This window comes from Odontomachus brunneus, unplaced genomic scaffold, assembly GCF_010583005.1.
Source record: "Odontomachus brunneus isolate Ranch 3 - 2012 unplaced genomic scaffold, Obru_v1 Obru_scaffold_104, whole genome shotgun sequence".
Classification (NCBI taxonomy): Eukaryota; Metazoa; Arthropoda; class Insecta; order Hymenoptera; family Formicidae; genus Odontomachus; species Odontomachus brunneus.
The window spans coordinates 368,677-391,793 of record NW_022639554.1 but is presented as its reverse complement, the minus strand read 5'-3'; the positions used below and the strand labels follow the sequence as shown (position 1 = coordinate 391,793).

Genomic DNA, 23,117 nt, shown 5'->3' with positions numbered 1-23,117 from the left:
GAGAGAGAGAGAGAGAGAGAGAGAGAGAGAGAGAGAGAGAGAGAGAGAGAGGGAGAGAGAGAGAGAGCCAGGAGATAGGAGAGGAAAGAGAAAAATAAAAACCGAGTGGGGGACCGGGTTAAGGGGGAGCAAGAGCGAAGGGAAGAAGTAAAAGAGAAAAGGGAGAAGTTGGAAGGGGGTCGTTGAGCGGAAGGGGAACGAAAGGGGCAGAGGAGAAAGGGAAGAAAAGAGAGTCTGAGGGAGAGCATGGGGGCAAGAGAGGTGAAGGGCAGAGTGGAAGCTAACAACGAAAGAGAGAAATTGAAGCGAGTGAAGTGGGAGAAGGACAAAAAAGAGCAACGAGGGGCGAGCAGTGGAGGGAAGAGAAAGAAAACAGCACGAGGTACCGAAACGGTAGTCGTTGAGACGATCCTGCTAAACAGGTAGATCGATATTGACACTTCGACCCGTATTCTGGCCGCTCCTGCGGCTTTAAACGTGTCCGTTCCTGTTTCATCCAGCACTTGGCGCTGAATACGTGTCTCTGTTTACATGCCCGGCGAATGCAGGATAAACTACAGAAATAATAGACATCGCGTAACTTTCGGCTCTCTTAAAAGTACGCCCGTGCCAAATTATTTGAAGCACACTCGCGACGGTTCCGTTCTGCCAGACCGAAATAAGCAGACGATCCGTCTAATTAGTCGCTGTAGTTTTCGCGCATACGATACTTCAGTTCATTGGGAAGTTATTTTACTCACAATTACACACACATTGCACGTGAAAAATTGATATAATTATATATGTGTATGTTCCTTTTGATTAATAATCAAGCTAACGGCAAGAGCGAAATAAGTAAGGCAAGCAGCAGATAACAAATCAGAGAAGAGAACATCTAATTGTCCCCAAAGAAGAATCTTTAATACACTTAGATATTTAAGAAGAAAGTAAGGACAGATCCCGGAAAAATCGGAGAAAATTATGAGGAAGGAGAACCGCACAAAAGGAGTTGAAAGGGCAATCCATTAGCGCAGAGAGTTGCGAATGAGAATTATGTTATGGTCGGAAACGGAGCTAGGATGTAGGATAGGATGAGATAAACATTGCTGATTTTACGAAGAACAATTTTGGAGCAATGCACGAGACGTTTCGTATAGAAAAATGATCTTTCGTCCGTTATGCTTGACGTGCTACGTGTCGAAAAAAAAGAATCATCGATGAAACTACCTCCCTTGGTGCTTAAGGCTCGTTAATGGGGACAACGAGCGCCTCCTGTACCATTGTGCGTATTACTAAGAAGGGGTAGGATCTGAGTTGACATGTTTATGAGTCTGAAAAGTTGTGACACGTGAGGGTGAATTTCCTAACAAATCCCGTGGCTAACATAAAACTAGAGCTCAACACTACGACTTGACCACATTGACAGAAGAGATACAAAGGAGGAAAGATTTATCACGTTATAAAAGTCGAACCACCCGCTGTTACTTAAGGCATCCACTATTTCATATATATAACTAATAATTTTTCTTTAGTTTCCTATAACTTTGCATGTACAGATATTCTTTTAGTATACATGTATAAATCTGTATATTCTTGTACAGTTATATATTCATACAATTATATATTCATACAAATAGTTATATATTCATACAAATTGAGTATGTTGATGAGTTCCTCTATTTTTCTTTTATTTGATTAGTGCATGCTGACTCTGATTCTGAATCCTTATTTTTCCAAATTGGTAATTATTAATTTAATTATCTTAAAATAAATTTTCCTTGCTGATATTTCTAGTACAGTCAATACATTTCTACAATTACAGTCTACAATTACAGTTCTAGTTAGTATATTTATACAGTTGAATAAATTGACAAGTTTTTCTATTTTTACTTTAGCTGATTAATATATACTGATTATGAATTCTCATTTTTCCAAATTGATAATTATTAATTTATTTTAAAATAAGTTTTTCTTGTTGATATTTCTTACTTGTATAGTAAGTATATTCGTGCAATTATAAGTTAAGTACATTAATAAGTTTTCCTATTTTTTCTTTAGCGAATTAGCATATACTGACTCTGATTCTGAATTTTTTATATTTCCTATTTTTAATATATAATAATATATTTTATACTTCTAAATTGATAGTTATTAATTTAATTATTTTAAAATAAGATCTCCTTGCTGATATTTCTTGTATAGTCAGTAGATTCATATAGTTATAAGTTGAGTAGTTCATATAATTATAAGTTTTTTATTTTCGGTTTAACTGATCATATATTGACTCTGATCCTGAATTTTCATTTTTTCAAATTGATAATTATTAATTAAATTATCTTAAGACACAAGTTTTTTGTTGTTAACATTTCTTACCTTACTGAAAGAGAGACAGAACAAGGGTAAGATGAATTTCCATAGCAATGAGCACAGTCCTTTTTTTTTTTATTAGGCTGCCAAAATATCTAGGCTCCGTTGCGTTGGAGAGTGGGTGCGAAAAGCGTGATGGACGATGGGCGCGGGGAGGCTGTAAAGAGAAGCGAATAGTTAGAAACGGCACGGAGTTTACGGTGTGAGAGCGACGAGGACGGTTTTATCCGTTCGCCTGTTACCAGACGAGGATGCCACCCCTCGTCCGTGGAATATTCCGCTGAACTCTGGAGCGGGACCGTGTGGGATCGCTCGGGAGAAAGAGAGAGACACAGAGTGCATGTGGTGCGAGTGAGAGGGGAGAAGTAGGGGGAAAGAGGGAGAATGAAAGATCCCGAAAGTTAATGTCCTACACGGAACTAAAACTTAGAGAAAGAGAGAGAAAGAGAGAGAGACACAAATGAAAGAGGGAGACACGAGTTCGCGTTTTGTGAAAATGTATCTCGCGACGCGCTTTCTCCTCGCGCAGAGATACAGATCGCTCGAACAAAAATGCCTAAATCTCGTAGAAATTGAGATTGTCATGGTTATTGATCTCAACGCACACTGTGTCGAGCGGTGTGTGCCATATGTTAGTGGAAGGTAATCACGATCAGGGCTTAACAGCGATATATTTTCGGATGAGCACAGATATCGATGCTTTTGATGCACGGACATGATCGCGTTTTTTTTTCTCCATTCCAGTGGCAACAAAACCGCGTCGTTTTGCGTGATATCTCTCTCTATCTGAAGCATAGGAGATAGAAACGGATCGAGTCAAATCCTCAACCCCTGTTCTCTAAAATCGTTAATAGCGTTTCAGTAGGGCGTTTCGTGCGCGCGAAGACCGATTAGAAAGTCGAAGGTAATTCAGGTACAAAATAAAGGAGCAACGAAATATGTAGTCCTCGAGTCATAAGCGCGACTAGAACTGATCGTTGATATCGCGCAGAGGCGGAAGAATCGGAGAAAATCGGCGGAGGCAATCAATATCAGCTGAGCATGAAGTTGACAACAGATGACAGCGCGAAAATTTCCAGCGTGGTCAGTCTTGGTCGTTTATAACTCGACTCGATTGCCGTGCCATCGGCATTTTTTATGAATAAACGCAGTTTGACACTTTTGACAAGAGTAACTACACGTTAGATGTCGCGTTTAACCTAACTTTTCGCGAGGTGTGCGCGTTTCTCCCGTCTCGACCGTTACTGCCTACAGATACGAGATAAGGAAAATCGACCAGATAAACATTACAAGATTGTTACAAAAATAGGTCATTTTGAGGGGTTAAGATGTTGCACTTGCGATGTTCAAGTTCACTCAAGACTGCATCGCCAACATCGAATCGTCCAATGAGCGCTTGCTTCATTAGGACTTCGATGGGCAAACTCACCTTTTCGCTCCTATCTCGTCATCAGTGCAAAGGAATCGCGAGATCAGCTAATCTAAGCTTCGTGATAAACTCGCAACAACGGAATTTCATTGTTGCTCGGAGCGTCTTCTTCGAGATGTCGCCGTAGCTCAAGTGCAGTACTTCTTATTGGAATCTCCGTTGGGTGCGAGACCCTCACGTAGCACGAACATCTATCTAAAATTCTGAGATCGCTTTCTCGGCTTATTTAATATCATATCAACGATATTATCGAGTGAGAACGTCGAGGAATAAAAAGTGAAACGCAGCGCGGTCTCTCAATTGACTAGCCGACCTTCGCGTACTAGCGTCGCGCATGCGTAGTCGGCCGCGGCGCGCCATTCCCGTTCGAAGTCGCGGCGAAGTAGCTCCGTGATTTTCGCGCGTTTCGCTGGTCACAGGCGACCCCACGGCAGACTCGCGTGACCAAGTGACGGTCTGCGTGCGCGTCGCGTGGAATTCGCGTCGAGTTCTCGTCGGGAAGCCGGGATTACGGCGAGCGAGTGCCTCCGGCCGGCAGGTGGATCGAGCAAGTGCGGCGTCGGCGTCCTATCGCGCGCCGCGACCGTTACGTGTCGGTGTATGAGGAGAGTTCTATCGCGCATTTCCCTTCGTCCGCGAATATACGTCCCGGGCGCCGAGCAATGTGTTGCGACCGCAGCGGATGCAGCGGATTATCGTCGGGACGCATCGATCGACGGTTGATTCCACTCGTGTTCGTGTGAGTGAGCGGTCTGAACGTGATCGAGCAGCGCGCTCCCCGCCTGAAGTTGTCGCCACGGTCGGCCGTTTTGGCGGCACGTACGACTCGGTGAGTGAGATCATCGGCCAGAGATTCGGATGAATAATTCATAATTTATCGCTTATGTTATATACGTGTAGAACTGTTGCGTGCCGCACAATGATCGTGTTTTAACAGCTGTTTCTTCACGATTTCGTGATATATCAGCTGTCGAGCGATTTTTGCGCGAATCATATAACCGATGAGACACGTGATCGATCCTCGCACGATCGAATCGGCATTTCGTGTCGTTGGAAATTTAATTGCTCCAATATTGTATCCCGCTTCAAGAAATGATCATAAACTCTATGATTTTTTCATAATTTTTAATTGATCCGCATAATTATCGTTGCCATCTATGCAGTCTTTGTGTTTAACTGCTTAATTTTTTTTTGCGACGCGCCTTTCGCGTGACAGTCGATCGGCAGTAGCTCGGCGACTTTTGAACTGAAATTATTTTTTCGAGTCGTCCGTATACCGTTGGCACGCCGCGACGTAGTCGAGGATCTTTTTCGTCCAATGCCTCGTCCGAAATCCGACTGTCTGATGTCGAAGGAGATATTTCTCCGTTGTCATATTCTAGATGCACCCACTGCAGAAGGAAATAAAAAAATGATACGAGACAAGGCCAATTATAATAGAAGAGTTGAACGAGAAATTAATTTTGACCAACGTTGATTCGAGATATCAGATTCTAATTGCATTAAAAATTTTAACAAGCAATATGATGGATGCTTATATAAAATTTCATAGACTATTTTATATAGATTATTTTATTTTATTCTTGATGTTTTTTGTTTTAGATTGTCATACGGAAAAAATATTGTGATAAAAATTACAAAACAATTTTTGATTTCTTACCATAAGATTATTGTAGTTACTTGAATGTTTTTTATATTGTGCATTAGGTAGATCGTCAAATTTATTATTTTTATAGTAATTTATATTATAATTCCAGTATAGTCTAGCTTTACTAAAACAGTGTAAAAAGAGACAATTTTAATATAATTTTTCTATGTTTTCTCTGTGTAAAAGTATTAATTTCCTTCCTCTAATATAAAAAGCCATAAAGATATTCTAAAATCTAACGTTAGGTGACTGACCCTGTATAAATACACATTTTCACATTCTATGTTGAAAATTTAAATTGGTATGGTGCAAGATTATAGAAATTTGGTCGCAATTTTTACTATGATATTTCCTCCGTATCTTAATTTGAACGAGTATCAACGATGTAAAATGAATTAAAATAATATATGAAACATTTCATGTATCGTATTGTGGCATAAAATTAGCTGTGTCATATGCTGGCTCATAAAATTATAAAATTTCTGATGTAATTCTGAATCAACGCCGGCAAAAATCAAGTTCTGTCTTCATCTTCTTTTTTTACAATTCGCCTGGTCGTATATGACCTTTTCATTAAAAGCACCAATTCCCAGACACATACGCCTAATTCTGACAAGAACATTATGATCTTCAAATATTAATATTTGCATATCTAAACTTAATATTGATATTAAATATTACATAATTTGTTTAATATTATTATTTAATTTTAAATATTACATAATTTATTTAATATTAATATTTAATATTAAATATTATATAATTTATTTAATATTAATATTTAATATTAAATATTACATAATTTATTTAATATTAATATTTAATAATAAATATTTAATAACCAAGTTTGCGATATAAAATATATTTATATATTCTGCATTGAAAGTTCTTATATTCCACGTTGAAAGTTTAAATGTTTATATTTGAAGAGCGGAACAATAAGAACACCTAGAATTGAGTATGTGTCCAGGGCTTGGTACATGACCTTACCCGAAATGCGCGCATCCAAGCCTCGTACATGCAGTTAGTGACGAAGCTGTAGACCGCTCTTCGCAAGTAACCTTCGTAAATTGCATCCGCGGCCGATCGAAATATCTCCTCGCGAATATAGTCGACGATATAACTGGCGTTATCCCCCTCGGCTATCTCCCGCCGCTTCGTTTTCGGGGTTCCAGAAGGAGTTGGCAAGAATTCTTTCTCAATTTCCGAGTCGCGCGATACGGATCGTGAGCTTGCGTGGCTGTTGCGCCGCGAAGCTCTCGGCATTTTTGCTATCGATCGCCTCGTCCTTCTGTCCGTCACGACGTCAGTACAGAGTCGATCGAGATAATACGCGTCTGTTGCTCGTAACATTCAATATATATTTATTGTCTCAAGATATTGTGTGTATTGAAATTTACAATGGTATAAATAAAAGGCAAATCGCGTTACAAAGAAACCGCGTCCAAATACGAGACGTTCACTCCTTCTCTGTCGTTGATAATAGATCAGCTCCCGGTGGAAAATTTTTCAACTTAGGGCCTGGAACTGGTTTTTCTTCTCCGTAATGGACCTTGCGAAAAGTGACGCGATCAAAAACGCTAATTTCCTTCTCCCTAATGCGCCTAAGAGTGCAACTGTAGTTTATGTGAACGCAATTTTCAACGGCATTATCTTCAGCTCGCGAAAGTTTCATTGCGCGTTATACCTTCAGTAAATATATGTATACATTAATCCCTTAACCGATACTGCCGATTTATCTCGCACTGCTTTCAGTTTTAAACGCAAGTCATCGTCGTTTTATTATTCTTAATCTACGATCGAATTTCAAAGTTGAGGTTTCTCCGCTTTTCCTATCGTGTATAATCGTAAGATTGGGAAGATAGGTACTTCGGTTAACTACACCCGATGCAATATTCAATTGAGGGGGAGTTTCGATCTTTTGTTACATAGCTGCATGTCGCATTCACGCACAATCTTTGTTAATGTTCCGTTTCAATCGTATCCAATTCTTACAATTTCGTTACACAAAGCATCTGGACCAAGGCCTTTACCTTTACGTTATCTTTTTCCTTTGCATTCACCGCCCTTGTCTTTTTTTATCCAGCATTTACGATCACTGACATCCTTGAATAATGTTGCTCCTTTTCTTGAAAGAGTCAGGAGACAATACAATCATCGTGCTTAATTGACGATTAAAATCGCGGTTAAAAGGTCGACAAATCGCTCCTAATCGGCTTGAAGAAACACGACGTTGAATTAACTGACGGAATTATCAATGGAATTACAGCGGACGATATTATATAGTACAAGTGCTACATTGTCCTCTTATTGTTTATGCTATTCTATGATCTTTCGGTAACTTGTGTAATTCATCTTGCCGATAATACAAGCAGATTCGTAATGATATGATAGGCAATCTAGGCGATCGCCTAGAATCGAAGTCGAACGTCAAAAATGCTAATACACATCATATATTGATGATGAACAAAAAATAAATGTCGTACAACAAAAGTATTCGTATATCTTCGTATTTTCGTTGATCCCTTTCTCTCCTTCCCCTCTCTCTCTCTCTCTCTCTCTCTATGTTTGTGTCTTCAATTTTTAAATAGTAACTTGCAATTTTCTAGAATGAGACTACATGTTAAAACAAACAATTCGATATTGGGAATTTTGTGAAGAAAAATCACTGATATCTGATAGTATAATAAAATGATATGATAAAATATACAATAATCTAAGATACATTGTTTTAAAAGCGACAATATTTGCTCCACGTTGCAACATAATAAACGTCACAGATGCGTGTTGCATTGTTTTTTTTAGATGCACGAATACTCTTCTTGTACTTGTGTATAATATATTTCCTTAATGATTACGATTCTATAAGGAATAGTTCTATAATTGTGTTTAAAAAATCTAAAATATACGCATAAGAGACTGACTGAGAATATTATCAACCTCTTGATATTCGCTGCGTGTAATTGGAAACGCGAAACAATCTCGTATACAGATGTACTCGATAAATAGCGCTTCAGTGGAACATCCGAATTTTGTATTTCAAATGAACAAATTCGCGGTTGTATGTTAAAATGGTTCGCTTAGCGGAGTGAGCCGCGTATAATGTACAACGTAATGTCCTGCTACAGTTCGCCTCGGTCTCTCCTCATACCCGAAGCTCTAATTCACGCGCGTAATTAATTCTATTTGGACGAACAAAACGCTTGTGTTAGACGACTTTACTACGTTACGTTACGGAATTACGTTTACTTAATATTTCCGTTATTGACACGGAGAGATTCGCGCAACGAAATTATCTTACTTCGTTTCTCGTTTCTCACTTGATTATCACATTCTCAGCTCGTGATCTGAGAATCTCCTCATTTCAAATCCATTAGCTCCATGGATTTGCAGTTTGTCGTCATCAAATATCATGGATCCTTTTCCTTATATCATATAATTTTTTTTTATTTTTCGCATGTTCAATATTAAATCTTTTTTTTGGACCGAGACCGAGATCTTCAAATACTCAGATTTCTGGTTTTCGAATTTTTAAATGCTAAGACTTTTAGATTATTTTACTCTTAAGATTTTCAACTTTTGGATCCTTGAATTTTTAAATTATTTCCTTTAGGAATCAGTAACATACATACGTTCTTAATTTTCTCGTCATTAGATTCTTAAATGTTTGAATCCTTCAACCCCAAGATGTATAGTTCCTCGGATTCCTAGAAGTTGCAATCGAGTTTCCTCGTCATCAGATTTAAGATTATTGTACCATCAAAATCTTCAAAAAATTTTTTTTTAATTATCCCGTCTACTATTTCTCTTTGCATCACCATATCCGAGGAACTACAGATCCTCGAATTGCCAAAATTCAATTCCTCGAACTGTCGATAGCTCAAATCCTCGGATTCCCGAATGTTTACATTCTTCGAAGATTCCTGAGTCATAGACACTCTACAATTCTAGGCTCGTTCCTTCCGGGATTTTCGGAATTGTTGAATCCTCAGATCCCGCATTCTGCATCTTTGAATCTTCGAGGACTCTCTTCTCACCTCCTAACAGTCGATATGACTCGTTCCTGGCGGAACGCGTACGCGGTAGGTCTTTTCGTATTCTAACTGGAAGACCAACATCCATCGCGAAGATCCTTAAGCGGTAACGCCGGTAATGATACCACCGCTTCCGGGAAGGCCGGTTTCCCCCATCAAGGCCAGGTCGATCTCCTTCGCAGCCAATCGACCCTCCGAGATCGCCCACACTACGAGAGACTGTCCACGTCTGCAATCTATTTTGAAACATACATGTAGTAACGACAAACAAATATTCCCTGCTTTTGCAATTAACGTCTAATTTTAGCTTTCATGTTGGAAGTTAATACAATTCAAGAAACATATACACAAAAAGATTTATATCTTAGCTTCCTCGGTAAATATCATTTATAAGTTTAATATAATTTTGACAGAAATTGTAGCGATACTTGGTTCTTGTGGGTGACCTAAATTAGACGAATAGATTGGAGGAATAGAATTCGCTTTGAGTTTAGCATAGTTAACCGTAGACTACTAATACCCGCCTTTTTGAAGGATATGTTTTAGAAACTATCCCTTCCATTCGTTAGAAGTCTCATTTATGTAGATTTTCGATAACATATTTTATTTACTATTCGTTTTTCTTATTAACTTCCTGTTGTTTTCAACAGAAAACAAGTTCTGAAAGCAAATCGTTGAGGAATACTCGCCAAATATTGGTAACCAGCATAAAAAAAAGATGCTAGTAGTCTAAGGTTAACCACACAAGCATGTATTTATAGCGAGATACTGCAATAATGTGCAATACCAACCGCCTGCCGCGTATACGTCGGGTAAGCTGGTGTGATATTTCCCAGCTGGAGTTTTGTAGTTCCCTCTCTCGTCGAGCTCAGTGTTCAGTTCCGTGGCAATGTACTTTTCGGGTCCGAGGAAACCCATGGCGAGTAGTACCAGGTTGCATTTGTATATCTTCTCCGAGTTCGGCACCTCGTTCATCTTCCATCGGCCGTTCTCGTCCTTCGTCCATTCCACGGACACTGTTCTGATGCCGCTCACGTGGCCCTGTCCGTCGTCCAAGAATTCCTTGCTCAGCGTGCTGTACCTACGCGGGTCTCGGCCCCATTTCAGGGACACTTCCTCATGGCCGTAGTCCACTTTGAACACCCGCGGGAATTGAGGCCATGGATTGTCCTTTCCACGTTGCTCCGGCGGTGTAGGCAGGATCTCAAAGCTCGTGATCGTCTTCGCGCCTTGGCGCAACGAGGTAGCGATGCAGTCGCATCCGGTATCGCCGCCTCCTATGATGATCACGTCCTTGTCCTTGGCCAGCAGTCGCATGTCGAGGGGCGCGGCGTTTCCCATTTGTTTCTTCTGCCAGTGCTCCAAAAAGCTGACGGCAAAGTGGATGCCTTCCAGGCTCCGGCCGGGAATAGGCAGATCTCGCGGCCATGTCGCGCCGGTAGTTAACAATACCGCGTCGTATTGTTCCCGAAGTTCCTGCAATGTACACGACTTGTCAAATCGTTACACGGGCGAACCGATAGACTGTGATTGGCATTGTTGTCAAACAGAAATTCGTCAAGGTGGACAAATCAGCCACATCGAGACAGGAAGACATTTCAGGCGATAATCTCGTCGCAAAATATAGGAGACAATTATGCGACAGCCTTATAAAACTGCTGCTACACACGTGGTTTCGTACCTGCGTCGTAATGTCCTTGCCGACGTCGACGCCTGTCCTGAAGATAATTCCCTCCGCAGCGAGCAGGGAAACCCGTCTCTGTACGACTTGTTTCGACAACTTCATGGTCGGTATTCCGTATTGTAGCAACCCACCGACCCTGTCGTTTCTCTCGTACACGGTCACCATGTGGCCTGCTTTGTTCAGCTGATGAGCAGCAGCTAATCCAGCCGGGCCAGATCCCACCACAGCGACCTTCTTACCGGTCCTTCTGGTCGGCGGATGAGCGACGATCCAGCCTTGCTCGAACGCATGATCGATTATCGCGCATTCGATGTTCTTGATCGTCACCGGCGGCTCTGAGATTCCCAATACGCACGCACCCTCGCAAGGTGCGGGGCAGACTCTTCCGGTGAACTCTAAATTATTGCAATTATTGATGAAATAGTAACACGTAACTGAGTTGTCAGAGCAGAAGAAAATGACTGAACATCATCAAACTACAAGATAGTGAAAAAATAAAGAGTAGGTTTACATATATTTTTCTTGCTGACAAACTTGTATAGATATTTGATACGACATACAAATTGATTGTAAGAATTGCTTCACATTAAGTATTTGTCTAAGAGAAATCGACTTCAAGTTTTTTAGAGAATTTATTAGACGTAAAAAGGAAACGAAAAAAAATATAAAATGTGCCGTGCAAAGAAACGAAAGTAGTTTTGGACATTGATCAGTTAATATATCAGTTGACTAAGGCCCATATTAATAGTTGTCACTTGAAATTGGTCTTATATGAGATACTTAAGTTTTTATTCCGAACGAGGATTAAGTTTTTCAGTTGAATTATAATATATGTGATATTTATATATCTAATCGTGATTTAACCGAAGAATTCTCATTTAATTTTGAATTTAAGTCTGAGCATCTTACTTGAGATGAGTTTCAAGTAATAACTATTAACGCGAACTTAAAATAATGGACAAATCAATAATCAAAATTAATCGATCGACATATATAAAATTATAAATAACTTAATCGATTGTGATGACAGTAATTATTAATTAAATTTTGATATTATTCATTATATATGTACACATTTATTGATCATTATGCATAATTTTATCGATCGATTAAATTATTCGTATGTGTGATTACATATATGATGATTGATTTATTTCGATTATTGATTTACCGATTATTTTAGTCAAATAAAATTCTAATCAATGTCCAACGCTGAACGAAAGTTTTGAAAAGGTGAATTCAACTCACCGGGGAAATTATTAGTTTGCAACAATTGATTCAGAGCCTCCTTCCAGTTTGAGTGAAACACGAGGTCGTTCCATTTCGGGATGATGTTGCCCAACGGACAGCCGTGGCTACTCTGACAGAAAGGAACACCACACTCCATGCACCTCGCTGCTTGCACTTTCAGGGTCTTTCTGACACCCTGGAAATTATATATCTCGTCCCAATCTTCCATACGTTTTTCAATCGATCTGTACATGCCTTTCTGGCGCGAGTACTTCATGAAGCCTCTAATCTTGTCTAACTTGCGCTGCGCCATTTCCGAGTCCTCGATCGTGTCCTCTATATCTTTCGTTTTCTCATCCGCCACTTTCGAGTCGCCGTTGACCACGGTGGTGGTGACCGTCTTCGCCTCTTCCAGCTGTTTCAAGGCACGCTGATATTCGTAGGGGAACACTTTGACGAATCTCGTGGTCGGTTCCGGCCACATGGCGTGCAAGCTTTGCGCGATCAAGGAGCCGGTCTTTTCGATGAACTCCTCCAGCAGCTGTTTCACGTAGGCGATGTCTTCGGGTTTGTTCAGTGGCAGTAGCTCCACCATCTCGGGGTTGCACTTGCTCTTGAAAGAACCGTCCACATCCAAAACATACGCGATTCCGCCGGACATGCCGGCCGCGAAGTTCCTGCCAGTCAAACCCAAAATCAAGGCGCAACCCCCGGTCATGTACTCGCAGCCGTGGTCACCTACGCCTTCGACCACGACCACTGCGCCACTGTTGCGCACGCTGAACCTCTCGGCAGCGATACCACGGAAATAAGCTTTGCCGGAGGTCGCACCGTAGAGGCAGACGTTTCCGACGATCACGTTCAGGTCTGAGTTAAAGTCGGAGTCCTTCGGAGGATATATGACGATTTCACCTCCGCAGAGTCCCTGCAGATGAAGGCAAATTTTGTTTACATGTACGTTCGATTTTTTAATATTCGGAGGTTTAATACGATATGAATCGATTGCATACAGTTCGCTTGTTGTGAACCAGATTGAAAGATTTAAATATCGTGAATTTCGCAATTTAAGGCTCTTAGGAATTCTCTGCGGAACTCTGGATTCATGACGTCAGAAGCAAGGAAACGTATGCCAAAAATTCCTGAAAAACCATCCTTTTCTTTTAATGGTCAATAAATAGCCATAAAATAAACGTGGGAAAATAAAATTATGGGAAAAATAGATTAAAGAAGGAGATTGCATATTATGTTAATTTGATGGCTATTTATTGATTGTCAAAGGAAAATGATTATTTTTGCATTGTTATCATAAGTATGTTTAAGCGGTCAGAATTATTCTCTCATGCTAATATCTTTTTATTTGGAAATAGTATGCAAGAATCCTCAGCGTGTCATTTTACGCTTCTGAGGTCATAATTCAATACTGGCGAATAGCCAGGAGTTAAAAGATTCGTTTGCACTTTTCTTTATACCTTGCCGACGTAATCATTGGCATCGCCTTCGAGGGTGACGTGGATACCTTTCGTCAAGAAAGCGCAAAAACTCTGACCCGCTGAGCCTTTTATTTTGATATTGATACTATGCTCGGGTAATCCATCCTCCCCAAATCGCCTGTGAAGCAATTACAAGGATAAGCGAGAATAAGTAGACGCTTAGTGAAATTTTTTGTAAACAACAGAAATTACTGCGCGTGTCGCTTCACTGAGTCTTCTCGCGAAACTCGAAGAAAAAGTCGAGAATATTGAGATGCTTACTTGGCTACATGGTAACTCAGAGTTGTTCCAAACGCTCTGCATTCGTTGTTGATGTTCATTGCGATGTCGACACGATGTCGACACGATGTCGAGTGATCTCCCCTCAAAACAGGATCGGCCAGTAGAATCAGCTTATTATCGAGCCTGTTCTCCAGCTGGAAGTCTTGCTTCATGGTGCCACCCTTGATATTCACGCCGGGTCTCAAGTCTAGCGCGCATCGCAGGATATTGCTGAGGTTTAGAGTCCTGGCTTTCTCGATGCTGATGTCGTCGCGCACCTTGAGGAGATCGGTGCGTCCGATCAGGTCCTGGAATTTCCGAATCCCCAGGCTAGCCATGTGCGAACGTACCTGCGAATTGAGGAACAAGGAAATTAGATAGGATTCATTGAATCTGTCACAGTTAAATTCCATATATTATCGTAGAATAATTGATTATTATATTGACTAAGTTTACACGGCAGCTTAAAACCGGTTTAGTAACAACCGTATTTAGTAAACTCTCGTATCCGATTGGTATATTCTTTTAGATTTAGAAATATACTCTAATCGGATTCAAGAGTTTTACTAACTGCGGTAGTTACTAAACCGGTTTTAAGTTGCCGTGTAAACTTAGTCATGGTTTACATTACATTTGTGTTTCTATAATGCGTAGTTTCTTTGAATCGTCGTTTACGTTCTTCTCTTTTCTCAAGATATTTGAAGATTTATTTTCAAGTGAGGCTATTTGCAACTTATGTGAGAGTTTACGTTACATAAATGATTAATTTCAATTATCAACTTTGTAATTTTAATGATTTCAGTTATCAATTTTGTAATTTTAATGAAATTTAAAAGTAATATTTTCGTAGAACAACTTATACTATTTGTATATTATTTGTATTATATGTGTTAGTTGTGTAAAGAGAGTGTCTTTCAGACAATCATTAAGTTCTTTTCTTTAGCTATTTCAAAACGATTGATTTTGGAGTGAGACAATTTGTAATTTATATTATAAAATTTGCATTACGTAAATTAATGAAGAATTGAATGAAGGAAATGACAAATTAGACAGAAAGCGACCAAATAAGAGTTCTTGAATTCCGCGTACCTCTTCAGCCAGCGCAAAGAAGAAGTTCACCACGTGCTCCGGTTTTCCCTCAAATTTCTTCCTCAGTATCGGATCCTGCGTGGCGATGCCCACCGGGCAAGTGTTCAGATGACATTTTCTCATCATCGTGCAGCCCATGGCGATCAACGGCGCGGTGCTGAAACCGAACTCGTCCGCACCGAGCAAAGCCGCCACCACGATGTCGAAGCCCGTGCGCATCTGGCCGTCTGCTTGGACGATCATGCGTGACCTCAGGTTGTTCAGAGTCAGTACCTGGTGCGTTTCGGCGACGCCCAGCTCCCACGGCAGCCCGGCGGACTTGATGCCGGTCCAGCTGCTGGCGCCGGTGCCGCCGTCGTGGCCGGATATCACCACGTGCTCGGCCTTGCCTTTGGCGACGCCAGCGGCTACTACGCCCACTCCTACCTCGGACACTAGCTTGACGGAGATGCGGGCATTCGGATTGGCGCACTTCAGATCGTAGATTAGCTCGGCCAGATCCTCGATGGAGTAGATGTCGTGGTGCGGTGGTGGCGAGATCAGGCCGACTCCTGCTACGGAGTGTCTGGTCGCGGCGATCTCCGCTGTAACCTTATAGCCGGGTAGTTCGCCGCCCTCGCCCGGCTTTGCGCCTTGTGCCATCTTGATCTGCAGGTCGTCTGCGTTCGCCAGGTAGCTGGCCGTCACGCCAAAGCGACCGCTCGCCACTTGCTTGATAGAAGAGCGTTTGCTGAACTCTGGATCCTGGTTCAGATATCTGTGGAGAGGCAGGGTTGGACGTGTTATCTCTGTAATTTCGAATTGTTAAAAAAACCATTCGTACACACAACAAAAATACATACTCTACTCAAGCGAATGTTTCAAGTATTTCGTAAGTTTATACATCCGCAAGTCTATCGCAAATTCATCATAAGTATCAAATTTATACAAAATATATTCTGAATCCTAGTAAGCTTAACATTTCAATAAAAAAATTGAAACAAAACTGGTTTACTTACTACATACAGTCGAATCGTATCTGTTTTTTGATAAAGTTTTATAATATTCTTGTAAAGAAAATAAATTTTGCTTTTGAGTACGTGAGCTTTTGTAAAACTTGTGATGAATATATTTTATATTGTGTGCGGTGGATTATGATTGAAAATTAGAATTTGATCAATCGGGACAAAATAAGCCAAAGTTGAAGTTAGTAGAGAATTACCGAATTATTCTGATCTTTAATTTATAATTTCTACATGGAAAGAAAATTTGGTTGAATTAATCAGATATTTGGTGAAATATGAACAAACCAGAATTCCAGTTGAAATTATCAGATTTGTTCATATTTTACCAGATATTAAGTTAATTCAAAAAGTCAATCAAAATTTTTTTTTCCACGCAATATCCAGTAAAACGTGAAATTAAGGGTGTCTCTCACGGTGTCTTTAAATCAAGAGTTTTTTGAGAGTGAAGAGTTATTTCAATCATCTCGTTCTCTCACCTGTCCGCATTTTCACCGCCTTCGCCGGTGTTTGATTTGCCGCCGATGCGGTTCATGGCGATCGCCAGTGTAGAGTGAGCCTCCAAGGAGATGCTGCCGAAGCTCATCGCGCCGGTCGCGAAGCGTTTCACGATTTCGGACGCGGCTTCCACCTCCGTAATAGGAATCGGATCGCGCGATTTATTCAGCTCAAGCTGGCCGCGCAGGGTGCAGGCTTTCACCACTTCCATCGTGGCTCTGCGGTAATTTTCGTAAGCCGAGTGGTTCTTGGAGACGACGTAGTCCTGAAACACACGTAGTGTTCTCTGTGCAGTAAATTGCCGATATTGCAGCGAGCGTTACCACGTTGATTTCGCAATTTCTCGTTGTTACCTGCAAATTGGCCATACTGTTGGGATCGTTGATATGCTTCTCGCCGCCGGATCGCCAATGATAAACTCCCGGATTGCGGATCACTAACAGGTCCATGGGCTTCTCCCAATACGTGATCTGGTGTCTCTCGAAAGCTTCCTTGCCCAGAATATCGAACGTCACGCCGCCGATGCGAGAGTGAGTGCCCTGAATTGAACGCACACATAGTTAATAAAAGTATCGTTCACCGTGCACCAAGTGAGATAAAGTGAAATGTTGAGATACATCATTGAGAAAAGTTGGAATCATCAAATAATCATGAATTGGATCCAGTTACTAATCATGTGTACACGCGCAGACAAGAAAATGAGAGAAATTATTACCAAGACTTGGAAGATGTATATACCTTGAAGCATTTGTCGATGACCTCGTCGGCCAGTCCAACTGCCTCGAATATCTGCGCTCCCTTGTAAGATTGCAGAGTTGAGATTCCCATTTTCGCCATCACTTTCGCGATTCCCCGTTCCATGGCTTCCGCGTAATTCTGTAATATTTAAGCGATTAACTATCTGTCATCATCTTTATCGTATATATTTCTTGAAAAAGAAAATTTATTTCATTATATTTACGTTATCGTTTCTTATTTCCATCTTCACGCTATCTTATTTCTTCTTGCACTGAGAAAAAGATATTTGGAAATTGATTTGCGGCATAAACGTTAATTTCACGGAAATAAACTTTGTATATTCCTCAAATCAATATTCAAGTATTCTTTTCTCAGTGTATTATGTCACTGAAAGGTTTCTTCTATGAATAAGTTATTCTTGAAACGATTATTAAAATTATCTCATGCGATGGCTGTTTCCGTTCTATGACACTCACTTTGTAGATAATTTTGTCAGAGAAGGACGCGTCGAAAACGTTGTCCGCCCTCAAATTCTTCGCCATCTCGAATACCAAGTAAGGACATATAGCGTCCGCTCCATAACCGAGCAGCACACAAATGTGGTGAACCTCTCGCGCCTCTGCGGTCTCCAGGACTAGGCCGACCTTCATTCGCTGTCGCTCCTCGATTAGATAGTGATGAACGCCGCCCAAAGCCAACAGACTGCTGACCGGCACTCTAAAATCGACTGATCGATTAGACATTGCAGACTACTTTACGCTCTCTTCGCACGTTCTCTCGACATCATCCTCTAAAATCCCTTATTCCCTTTGTGTTGCAGATTGAGCTCACCTCATTGGGCCTCCCTGACGATCTGACAGCACGAGCAGCTGATAACCCTGCCTGGCGGCCGCATTCGCCTCGTCGTTCACACGGTTCAGTGTTTTCAGGAATCCGGCAGGTCCTTCTTCGACGGGGTAAGTGATATCGATCACTTTCGTTCTCCATCCACGGTGAGTCGTATGTTTGATGACCTCCAAGTCGGTCAGCGATAATATAGGTTGTGGTAAGAACAAGCGATGCACTTGCAATTCATTCGGCTCCAGAATATTGCTCTCAGGTCCAATCGGGCAGAGCATCGACATCACGATTTTTTCGCGGAACGGGTCGATCGGTGGGTTAGTCACCTAAAACAGAGATCGATTGTAAGATACTCGTTAATTAATATAATTGTATACGTCAAATGTTTTTTTTTTTTTATAAATTCTGCTTGCTGAGTTATTGAAATCGTGTACCTGTGCGAATAGTTGCTTGAAGTAGTCGTACAACAACGGCTGAAACTCCGACAAACATGCCAAGGGAGCGTCGTTGCCCATAGATCCCAATGCTTCTTTCCTGAAATTTTCGGCATTTATTGATCGGGATTTATTTATTCGGCGAATATTGATCGCGAGATAGTTGAGGCATTATTCGCGGAAACAATGACAACGTACGATTTCGTGATACCAGTATGCAATCAGGTTCTGTCTACGAATATTTATCGCTCAACTTGAGTCTTTAAAAATTTATAAATTGATAGAACAACGTCAGAAATAACATCGAATTACTCAACAGTGAGGAAATCGCGAGAAATCGAGTAGAGAATAACGTAAGCTTGTTGTAATGTTCGAAAAATTGTGTAATAAATAATCGTGAGTTGTGCAATAAATAATCGTGGATTTCTTACGTTGTTTAAGAAAAAAAGATATATAAAAAATAAAAAAATATTTATATAAAAAATAATAAAATATATAAAAATTTAAAAAATATTTATTTAGTGATATACTAATAACATATTTATTTAAATTTAAATTCTTTTATTTTAAATAGAATAAATGATTACTTTCATGAAAAGCTAAGAAAATGCAGATTCCTTATTTCCTTATTTGAAAATATTTTATATTAGTACAAGTAGATATATTATTATATACAGTATTCATCAAATATAAATATTTTTATATAAATATATATTTTTCTTTTTTTTTCTTTTAGCGTAGATATGATAGAACAATTACATTTTTATGTAATAATTTTATGAAATAATGTATGTAAAGAATAACAGAAAATCATAGAACACGACGTATACGTTGTTTTATAAAATTACAACAATTACAATTGTTTTATTTTATTTGAAATATATGCCTGAAATTAATTGTTTTCCTTATTTGAAAATATTTTATATTAGTACAGGTAGATATATTATTATATACAGTATTCATCAAATATAAATATTTTTATATAAATATATATTTTTCTTTTTTTTTCTTTTAGCGTAGATATAATAGAACAATTACATTTTTATGTAATAATTTTATGAAATAATATATGTAAAGAATAACAAAAAATCATAAAACACGGCGTATACGTTGTTTTATAAAATTACAACAATTACAATTGTTTTATTTTATTTGAAATATATGCCTGAAATTAATTGTTATATACACAGAGAGAACGATTTGATTGAATCAAATAAACACTTTTTTGAAATAGTCCAAACGAATTTTTTGATCGAACAAAAATATTTATTTGCAGCTTGGTTACAAAGACATATTTTTATTGTGTCAACCAAATAATTTGTTTGGACTATTCCAAAGAAATATTTATTTGATTCAATAAATCGTTCTCTCAAGGGAGCTCAGTATCAGAGTTCTCAGCCCTGATGATGCAAACTGCAACGTTTGCGAAACGTCGGCATATCGCTGATTCAAGACACGGCTCCATTCTATACTATACCTAGACATTGAAATCGTTCTCTCTGTGTATATACATGGCCTAATATAAATTTTTAAATTTAAGATGATGTTAACTTATCCTTGTCCATAAAATGACATTACGCGCGCGAGATGCACCGTTAAAAAAACGACAAGAAGAGAAATTAACGTACTTGGTCTGCACCATGGGCAAAAGTAGCAAATTGATGGTTTCCAAAGTGTAGCCGTAGAGAGAGAGTCGTTTGTCGCCGCTCCACACTTTATTCACGGCCGAAATCTCGCCGTTTATGTCGTTGATAGCGTTCTTCTTCGCGATTTCGACGGACTGCCTGTTCTCGATCACATTCCCTGCATTGACATTGCAAACGTGCGCGGCGCGCAATTCATCCATAGTGATCTGCATTCGACAGAGAATCGCCAATTATCGCGTCTGCCGAAGTTACAAGCGTATTACAATATTACGAAAGAGTTTGAAGAGTAGAATCAACCTCTAGTTGCAATCGAACATGCATTTCGGAACTTTATTCATCGGGCATGAAAAGTTCTCTCGAATGAGTACACAAATCACAGACGTTAATTACTATCAGTACATGTACTATCAGTACATTTTTGTTATCATGCAATAGAATTTCTTTTCTTTCCTCTCGATTGGATCGAGATCCAAAAAAGTGATTCTACACTCGGAAAATTTGGCAACGGCAATACGACAATGTTTAGTACAAGCAAAAGACAACACGTAGTGTCGTAAAGTCATAGTGATATACAATCAGGACGACTCACCCTCTGTACACGACGATACCAGCACGTACAGCAATGGGAAAAAAAAGTTATCGTGGCATTAGAACTTTTTCTTGCAAGCTGCAGCGACAATTTTATAAGCTAACACAACCGTGTTATTTGCGCGATTTGGAGGGACAGCTAGAATCAACGGAACTAACGTGTTAGATGTTCGACGGGGAGGCGTAATTGTGTTATTCGATCAATTAAAAGCGTTAATCAACCAAACGTGCGACATGTTTAACGGGAAAACGAGGGGAAGCGAACAGATTCGCTTATGCGTATGAATGCAACAAGCATGGCGATGATCTTGTTACTACTCATGCAAACATCAATGTCTGGGCACTGATAACACTGGCACCTAATTCTAGGTATTCTAATTGTTTTTGTTTTCAAGAAAATGCTCCAAAGTGTGGATGATGAGAGGAAATTCTCTTCTTGTAAAGAGAATTTCCTTTCAAAACAAGAGGAATAAATATTACGTTTAGAATATTTTACACTTGGCGCCTAGTTAAGGACATTTTTCTAAGAACAAGAATGTCAATTTTTCAATATATACATATAGATCTTATATAAATATGTGTTGCTTTGTTTTATTGTATTTAACAAAACCATAACTATGTACATATAGAAGTTTTTCTGCAAACTTTTCGTATATTCTAATTTTGTAAATTCAATTGTAAGGATACAGCGATAGAAAATAACATTTTTTGAGCTAAGTAGACACACGTTTGGTATTAGCTGCGAAATTTTTGTATCAGGTAAATATTAATAATGCTGACAGTTCGAGATGTCAATCCTGAAATGTTTTGTTGTTTTTGTTACGTATTGAGCAATGCTCCAATGAATTTTTGTATGTACTTTCATTGTGTAAAAGCATTGGTAATTCTGTGTAATCGATATACGATGTAAAGTTTGCAGAAAAAAAGTTAGTATTTTGTAGGTGATGTTTTTAGGTATAGCATTCCCTCAAATACGAATATTTCAAGACCAAGACAATTGAATTGCTATCATCATATCACAGTGTTATTGGTGTCTAGACATTGGCACTTTCACCTTAGTCATATGAAACATCGCGCGAATTGACATTGAAATATTGTTGCTAACATCATGGCCTCTTTCTGAATATTACGATACGAGTCTTGTTCGAGCCAGAATTTCCGTTCTTTTTCTCGCGAAGGAGAACAGCGGACTCCGATATGAAGCAATTAAATTCAAATAAGCAGGACACAAAGTAAACACAAGATAAAGCAGGTCACGATGTAGAACCGGAGATCGCACATTTCTCAACGAGATAAGAATGTGCTTCGCCACGGCGGCCAAAGATCATTTGCGTCATTGTTGCCGATTAATTTCGTGTAATCGCGCGCACGAGGTACGCATTTTCTCTCGACTACACGCCCAGAGATTCCACCGCGTATCGGACAATCCGGCCGCCATTGATCGGGGATCGATCTCGATCGGCGAGAGGTCCCGCGCGTGCCAGTTACCTGTTCCTTGAGCCACTTGGAGTGCGGCCTGCTACGAGCGATCTGCAACTTCAGCTCGACATCCTCTATGATCCTCTTCTCTTCGGTGTCAACGAGAAGCATTCGGCCGGGCTTCAAGCGACTCTGCAAATAAAAAAGACACCAATAATCGCCATAGAACGGGATCGACGTCGAGTGATCGACATTCATATGACAGCACTGGATGACGGTCCTACAGCTCTATACAAACCTAGTCCCTAGATGACAAATTATACATCATACATGATACATGATCAAAAAATAAATAAAATACGATATATGTAATTAGCTATCATACATGTACTAATGTACAGCGAATAGGCATTTGCGGACTCGATTTTTGGTGACAGCCTGCCCTTACCGACTCTCTACGGGTGCTATCGACGCGTCCACGATCCTCAGATACATTACTCTCGCACTTTCGTTAGAGGCAAGTGCTGCCCTACGACACTGTAAAGCGAATAGAACGGACGCGGGAACGCATCTGAGGATCTCGCCGGGTCTCTCCCGGGACAAAGTCAGTGATGATCATCTTTCGGTGGCCACCATCGGTGATCATCAGCTCGTAAAGGCAGAGTGCCAGTACATTACATTGTCGTTTCGGCAATATTTTTTGTCTATCGAGTTCGTACAAAGTCGCCCGACGAGCGATCTC

The 23,117-nt window shown here is 39.9% G+C and overlaps 1 protein-coding gene and 1 long non-coding RNA gene across 6 annotated transcripts in view; both read right to left on the bottom strand.

The window, feature by feature from the left end:
- The window catches only part of LOC116849059, a 10,541-nt gene extending 6,387 nt beyond the window's left edge, over window positions 1-4,154 (bottom strand). The window contains exons 1-2 of the long non-coding RNA XR_004379065.1: window positions 3,776-4,154; window positions 2,353-2,503 (exon numbers count right to left, since the gene is read on the bottom strand). This is a non-coding gene — a long non-coding RNA (uncharacterized LOC116849059). The remainder of the gene's footprint in view (window positions 1-2,352; window positions 2,504-3,775) is intronic.
- Window positions 4,155-6,763: 2,609 nt separating this feature from the next.
- LOC116849058 (putative glutamate synthase [NADPH]) overlaps window positions 6,764-23,117 on the bottom strand; it is a 64,497-nt gene continuing 48,143 nt past the window's right edge. For 4 of the 5 annotated variants that reach the window (XM_032825834.1, XM_032825835.1, XM_032825833.1 and 1 more), the window contains exons 11-26: window positions 22,445-22,567; window positions 20,958-20,960; window positions 20,351-20,574; window positions 18,723-18,822; window positions 18,280-18,614; window positions 17,925-18,165; window positions 17,449-17,586; window positions 17,064-17,249; window positions 16,692-16,975; window positions 15,212-15,968; window positions 14,123-14,472; window positions 13,841-13,979; window positions 12,390-13,296; window positions 11,139-11,536; window positions 10,249-10,933; window positions 6,764-9,693 (exon numbers count right to left, since the gene is read on the bottom strand). In XM_032825834.1, the coding sequence (XP_032681725.1) occupies window positions 9,557-9,693; window positions 10,249-10,933; window positions 11,139-11,536; window positions 12,390-13,296; window positions 13,841-13,979; window positions 14,123-14,472; window positions 15,212-15,968; window positions 16,692-16,975; window positions 17,064-17,249; window positions 17,449-17,586; window positions 17,925-18,165; window positions 18,280-18,614; window positions 18,723-18,822; window positions 20,351-20,574; window positions 20,958-20,960; window positions 22,445-22,567 (5,007 nt within the window). In that variant the 3' untranslated portion in view covers window positions 6,764-9,556. The remainder of the gene's footprint in view (window positions 9,694-10,248; window positions 10,934-11,138; window positions 11,537-12,389; window positions 13,297-13,840; window positions 13,980-14,122; window positions 14,473-15,211; window positions 15,969-16,691; window positions 16,976-17,063; window positions 17,250-17,448; window positions 17,587-17,924; window positions 18,166-18,279; window positions 18,615-18,722; window positions 18,823-20,350; window positions 20,575-20,957; window positions 20,961-22,444; window positions 22,568-23,117) is intronic. The other variant, XM_032825832.1, reaches the window with a different exon arrangement.